This window comes from Anolis carolinensis, unplaced genomic scaffold (assembly GCF_035594765.1).
Source record: "Anolis carolinensis isolate JA03-04 unplaced genomic scaffold, rAnoCar3.1.pri scaffold_9, whole genome shotgun sequence".
NCBI classification, from domain to species: Eukaryota; Metazoa; Chordata; class Lepidosauria; order Squamata; family Dactyloidae; genus Anolis; species Anolis carolinensis.
In genome coordinates, this window is record NW_026943820.1 from 13284165 (window position 1) to 13291255 (window position 7091).

The window sequence follows — 7091 nt, forward strand, 5'->3', positions numbered from 1 at the left end:
AGGTAATTTACTTGCCTCTTTCTGATTGAAAACATCCACAAAGTCTCTGTATTCAGGTGGCAATAGCTGTGGGTCTATTTCACCTGCTTCATCTCCCTCGTCCTCCTCTCCTGCTATTTTGCTTATCTCCCATTGCGTCTGTTGTTCTTTAAATGCTAGGCTCTTTCCTCTCCAATCTACTTCAGGATTTGCCTGTTCGAGCCATGGGATCCCTAGTATTATGTGGTACGTGGCAATAGGGGCTATCACAAAGGATATTCTTCCTTCCCATTTGCCTATTTTACATGGGACCCCTCGTATTTCCTTTGTAGATACTTCCCCAGCAGCAACTGATCCATCTAGCTGCGAAAATGCAATTGGGGAGTCAAGTAATGTCTGCTGGCATTTCAGTGCTCCTGCTAGTTCCGGAGTTATAATGTTCCTAGAACAACCGCAATCCACGAATGCCCTGCAGGTGGCCCGATTCTCTAGCCCCGATAGGCAGATTGGCACTACTAGCATGCGTTTGTCTCGACTCACCAGCCTTTCCGGAGATTCTGGGGCTCGCACCTCCTCCTCCGCTCGCCTCCCGGCTGCTGGCTTGGGCTTTGAGGGTTTTGGCGGCTCCCCCTTCCGGGCCCAACATTCTGCTGCTCGATGGCCCGTCTTCCCACATACAAAGCATCCCGGCTTGGGTTTGTTGTCATCTCCTTTGAAGGGGATCCCCGGCCTCCCTCCGGGCCTTTCCTGCTTCCTCGTTTCTCCTCGACCTCTCGCCGCCGGTCTTTGCTGGCCGCCGCCGCCCCTGAAACGCTTTACTTGGGCCAGGGTGGATTCGACGCGCCCCGCTAGTTGTATCCAGCCTTGGAGTGTTTCTGGGTCGTCTCTGTGCGCCGCCCAACTAAAAACCTCGGGGCGTAGTCCCTCTTTGAATATCTCCACTTTGGTCACTTCAGACCACTCTGGTACCTTTTCTGCGAGATGGAGGAATTCCTCTGCGTACTCGGGCACCGTTTTGTCCCTCTGCTTTATTCCTTTAAGCTGGTCTCGAGCCCTCAATTGCTCTAGCCGGTCTCTGAACCGGTTTTCCAGTGCGGCGAGGAAGCGGGGCACTGACCTCAGGCACGGGTCGCGTCTGGCATGTAGTTGCACATACTAGCTGGCCGCTCCTCTCTTTAGTGTGTTGCCGATGGCCCGAACCATGCTTGCTTCGGAGGGGAATGTGTGTGCATTGTCTTCTATATATCCTCTGATGCTAATGAGGAAAAAGTTCAGTTCAGATGATTCCCCTCCGTATTCCAGTTTGAGATCTTCCCTCCTTTGCATCCATTCTGCGGCCCGTTGATGCTGTCTGGGAGGCATGGGGAAGGGTTGCATCGGGTTTCCTTGGACGGCCCCTTTGAACACGCCGCGCCCCACTCCGGCGGTCGTTCTGCGCGGCTCCCGAAATTCTGCCGCTGCTGTCGGCCCTTCTACCCATCCGAATGCGGGCCTCGCTGTAGCCCCCGCACCTCGCCTTCCCTCATCGTACGGCACATCCTCCTCCTCTTCCTGGATCTCCGGCTCCTCTCCGCCTTCGTCCGCTAATCCACTGGACCCGATCCCTGGCCTAAGTGGTCTTTCCACCCCGACGCCCATTCGGGGGGTTGGAAGTTGGGTTGGAAGTTCTGTTGGAGTTGGCGGCCTCAGAGTTCCCAGAGCTTGCTGGCGCTCCACTTCACGCGCCATTCTGTCTCGGAACTCCAGTTCCTGCCAGTATTCCTCATCCCCCTCGCTCCTCGCCGCCACGGGGCTCTGCATTGAGGCGCGCTGGCCCCTCTGGCTCCAATCTTCTTCCTTACGTGGCTCTGTCTCGGCGCCATATCGGGTGGGCTCCTTCTGGAGATTCTCTTCCAATAGTGGCACCAACCTCCCCACGGTTTCCGACAGCCTGGATAAATTAGTTTCCAGGATGGATAACCGCAGGGCCACGGTCTCCGGCATGCTTCCTCCAGATCCCCAACTGGTTTCTGCCGCCGCCGAAACGCCTCTTCCTCCTCTGGGAATCCTCTGGGTCACGCCGTTCGGCCTGGGGTACCCCGTAGAGGAAGCTATGGCTTGCAGCGTCTCTTCCCCCAACGGCCGGGCCCCTGGCAAAGGCCTCTCTGCTCCATTTAGGCTTTGATCTCCTTCTCCACTCATTATCGCTTCACTGCGAATTCGCAGGAGGGTGAGAACGGGATTCTCGACTTAAATGTCAGGCTCACTTCAAAGGACCAGTCTGAACGCAGATCAGAGATAGCTGCTCTCAAATCCAATCTTTATTGAAGAATACATGACTTTGGAAAAGTCGAGAATGACCTAATGTTTACATACACTCATTTTTATCACCTCTGATGCAACGTAACACCACACGCAAATATCATCATCAAACCCCACCCTTTGTATCACATTTCTACTATCCCCACACACTATACCAATTATAATTGTTTATACTTTCAACCCTGAGTTCCCAGGCTCATTCTATCTTCTTCTGCTCATTCTATCTTCTTCTGCCAGGTGCTTCCAGGGTTATTTATGTTATGACTCCAAGTCCAGGGCTTGGAAATTCAGCCCTGGGACTTGGTTCCATGACAGCTCAGCACCTTGGGTAGCTCTTTTAAGATCCAGATTAAAGCTAAATTAAATTCACGATGTGCGGTGTGGATTTCTGCTGCCTCTTTTTTTGGCCGTCCCAAAAATCCCAGCATCTTTGGATGATTGCATATTTGAATATTTGAAAAGGGGAAGGAAACACTTTCAACATCCCATGTAGACATTGATGAACTTCTTATCCATTCTCTTCCTAATCCTTGAAAGCTTTCACCCAAAAGATATGATTTTGGAAACAGTTCAAGGAAAAACCTATCGAGAAGGTGCCCTAAAATAATTTTCCAAGGCATAGTGGATCATTTTGCCCCAATTTCACTTGGCCTTCATCGTCTTTTGGAGGTTGTTTGTTGGCCTTTCCCAGAGCCTGAGTGTGACTTCCTCCAAGTCTTCCTGTGACCTCTTTCAAGATTTTAGAGCAGTGGTTCTCAACCTGGGTCCCCAGATGTTTTTGGCCTTCAACTCCCAAAAATCTTAACAGCTGGTAACTGCTGGGGTTTCTGGGAGTTGTAGGCCAAAAACATCTGGGGTCCAGGTTGAGAACCACCTCAGTTTTAGAGGCTGTGTTGTAAGACTAGAGAGCTATGTGGTATAGTGGTTTGAGTGTTGGATCAGGATGCAAGGAGACCAGGGCTCAAATCCCCATTTGTTTTGGCCATAGCAACCCACTGGGTGACTCTGGGCAATACTGGAGGGAATTGGGTGCCTGAGACCATAAGAAATACGTGTTTTCTGATGGTCTTTGGAGACCCTTCTCAAATCTCCTAATAATAATAACAATTATAATAATAATTATTTTATTCAGAAGTTCATCCTACTCGGACACGAGTGATTGCCGATGACATGAATAGTTTTATTTCCCCCCCGCCTCTCCTGATGGCTTGAGGGGGGTTATAGCATGACTAAAGCGTAAACAAACACATCATCATTTTAAAACAATCTATTATATATATATATATCAAAACATATTTCGACAAAACAAAACTTGCATACAGTATTTGAATACATCATTTAAAATGTGATATAGCAGGCTGTCCTACCTGTGAACACAATTTTTTGCAGTTTAATACACTTTTCCCCATTTTAATGATAGAACCAATTCATATTATTAATATTAATATTAATGCCCCTTTTTATCTCCCCGGAAGGGGACCTTTTGTTTATTTCTTCATAGAATGGGAATTCCACCAAGCAGAGTTAAGGCTCCTTCTTCCGCTATTTTCTTGCATCGGGGTGAAATTCGGTCATGTCCCCGATTTTGCTTTAAGACTCACCGGCGTGTTTTCCTTCTTTTGCAGCCGAAAGGCCCTGTCCCCGGTACATCCAGGAGCAAGCCCATCCAGAGCGGCGAAGACAAACTGCATGACTTGGACCCGGAGAGCTTCAACATAGTAGGTTTTCCTCTCACTGAATGTGGATAGTGAGGGGAAGCAGGTAGAAGGCGCCGACTTCCCAGATCTTGGGAGTTGGAGACACGGAAGAATTTAGAACTTGTGCTGCCTTCTGACTCTAACCATTTAAGGCTCCTTCTCTCAAGAGCCAGATATAGGGAATAGCAATGGAACGGGGAGGTTGAAAGTAACCCCGACTCCTTCCACCCCACTCTGGGCCACCATATGGCTAAGAGATAGCCTTGCTCTCTGCTTGCTCTCCTTTTCAGTGCAAAGAGAGGATGCGGCCGGTGAAGAAAGCGCTGAAGCAGCTGGTCAATCCGAAGAGAGGGCTGTCTGAGAAGGATCAGGTGGAGCACATCCGGAGGTGCCTCCTGGAGATCGGTGACCACATCTCCGAGTGCTTGAAGGCGTTCTCGGAGCAGGAGGAGCTCAAGCTCTGGAGAGGGTAAGCCAGGCCTCCCGTCCCTGGGCTCAAGGGACACAAGAGGGAAAGCCTGGCCAGCACGGAGGGAACACACTCCCTTTCATGTCCCCAGGAACCTCTGGATCTTTGCCTCCAAGTTCACAGACTGTGATGCGAGGAAGCTGCACAACCTGTACAAGAGGGTGCACAAGAAGCGGTCCCAGGAGGAGGAGGTGAGACGGAGACATCGAAAGAGGGGAGGGTGCTACAGACCGTGGGGACTCAAAGGAGTGAGACTTCTGCATAGAGAAACAAGCAGGCGATCCCAGAAGCAAGAAACGTGTCCTCTAGGAAAACCTACAGGCATTTGTTTGCCTGGAACAGTTTTGGTCTTTTGGGACACTTTCAATATATATATGTGTTTGTGTTTGGAACTGCCGTCCTGTTCAATGGAGGGAGAATAGGCTAGTGTTCAAGGCAGGGGCAGCTGGGGATTGCAATCCAAGCTTTGGTCTCAAATACTGATCCTTTCTCCAGTGGTTTAGGTTTTTGGATAGCCCCAAGGTTAGATTAGAACTCAGAATAGCTAGAGACAGATGAATATTTAGATATACAGACCAGCAGTCTGTTTATTAGTTGATTCACTTATTAAGGCAGTACTAGGAGGGTGCATTCTTCAGTTCCAATGTTAAAGAACTATCCCAGGGATTTAACTCTATCCCCTTGGATGCAACGCCTTTGAAAGTTCTACTAAAGTTCCGATGAGAGTGGTTTTACTGTCTCAAGGGGGAAAAAAGATAGAAACACCACCAACTGTGGTTCAGGTGGTTTGGTCAAGGCCTAGAAATCTCTTTTGGCCAGATCACTGTCGTGTTTGTCACCAAGGCCTCTCTTTGCTCTCAGCGGAAACAGCAGAAGAAAGAAGAGGCCACCGGAGCCAAGAAGATGTCTCGCCCGGAGCACTGCGGGTCCAGCTTGGATTCCGTTGTGTCTCCCTTGCCCAACGCCACTTCAGCTCCTGCTCCTGCTCCTGCTCCTGCTCCTGCTCCTGCTCCTGCTCCTGCTCCTGCTCCTGCTCCTGCTCCTGCTCCTGCTCCTGCTCCTGCTCCTTCTCCTCCTCCTCCTCTTCCTCCTCCTCCTCCTCCTCCTCCTCCTCCAAAGGTCCAGCATCCACAGCCCCATCCTTCTCAGATACATGGGCAACAGCGTGACAACTACAGCTACCCGAAGAAAAGGCCTTTCAGTAATTCGGGTAAGGGACCAAATGGAAGCTGGCACAACATGAGACAGCAAAACCAAGCAACTCCCTTTCCTTGGCTCATGTATAAGTCTATAAATCTAATCACGTGGCTCCCAAAGCTCTTGGCTTTACCGAAGAGTTTCCCTTTTCTTTCCTGTAGACCGAAGCGACTTGCAGCGGGAGCGCAAGCTCAGCTACGGCGGCAACGCCAGGCAAGGACGGGGTGGAGAACGGCACCATCCGTACGAGCAGCACAGGCACAAGGAGCACCACGATGGAGACCGCCGCCCACGCGAGGAACCTCATTGCAGCTCGGAGAGCTACCAGCCCAAGACCCCCTCTCGCAAGCGGCCCCATGAGCAGGACAACAGTGACCGGGACCACCGGGGCCACCGTGACTCCTATGACCGGTGAGAATTAACTTCTCTTGTTCTCGGGATTCAGCATTCAACATTCTTCGTGTCCCCTCTCTCATCCAAGAGCTTGGGGAAGTTACTTTCTAGGACTACAGCTCTCTGAACCCAGTTGGCCATTGTGTCAAATGAGGCTGAATTGAATGGTGGGTCAAAATGGATCTTGTCACGAATTGTGTTGCTGAGGCTTGGATAAGTCATAAGCTTGGTGATAAAAGTGCCAGCTGCCTTTTTAAGAGCAGGGGGTGTCCTCCAAATGTTGCTAAGCAGGACTCCTTCAGGTTCAGTCCAAGACCATCTAGATTTACAGGAATGTGATTCCTAAGACCTCAAAGGGGGCCATGTTGCTGAGTGGCTTCTTCTGATTCCTCTCTGCGGTTGTCTCTCGTCCTGTCCAGGCACCACCATAATCCCAAGCGGCGAAGAACCGAAGAGATCCGTCCTCACCAGCAAGAATTCAGGCGGATGTCGGACCCCATCGGCTACCACGGCCAGGGGCCTTCAGACCACCACCGCTCTTTCCGCCCGGAGAAGTCTGGTGATTCTAAGATGTCCTCTGCTCCTCCCTCCAAGTACTACGATCCTCGCTCCCCACATGCACAGAAAGCCCCACATGAAGCCATGTCTGTCTTTGAACACCGGTCCCCCCTGCAAGGGTTATATAGGGATCAGAAGATCAGTCCTGGATATAACTGGCGCAGCCGGAAGACATAAGAACCCGGAGATTAGATTTATTTATTTTCTCTTTTTGTAGGTAGTCTGTCAGTAGTTTCCAGTCAGTTCTATTAATTGATGTTGTATCCTGGGCCAATTTTTGTGTGAGGAAGTCCACATTCATTATGTCCAACACTTTAGAAATCCATTTTTCAATACTAGGTATTTTATCCTTTGTAATTGCATAGATCACTATACCTGTAGTTTTAGGGTTGCCCTGGGCTTCTCAATAGTCAATTTTATATACATATTTATTTGCTCTTTTTGTAGGTAGCCTATCTGTAGTTTCCTGTCAGTTCTTTTAATTGATGTTCTATCCT

At 50.0% G+C, this 7091-nt stretch overlaps 1 protein-coding gene across 1 annotated transcript; it reads left to right on the forward strand.

Moving 5' to 3' along the window:
- Positions 1-203: 203 nt before the first annotated feature.
- LOC134293658 (chromodomain-helicase-DNA-binding protein 2-like) lies at positions 204-6771 on the forward strand. The gene is made up of 7 exons (XM_062961868.1): positions 204-215; positions 3906-3998; positions 4268-4446; positions 4538-4637; positions 5308-5856; positions 5897-6054; positions 6456-6771. The coding sequence occupies exons 1-7, from the start codon at positions 204-206 to the stop codon at positions 6769-6771; spliced, it is 1407 nt and encodes a 468-aa protein (XP_062817938.1).
- The last annotated feature ends 320 nt before the right edge of the window (positions 6772-7091 follow it).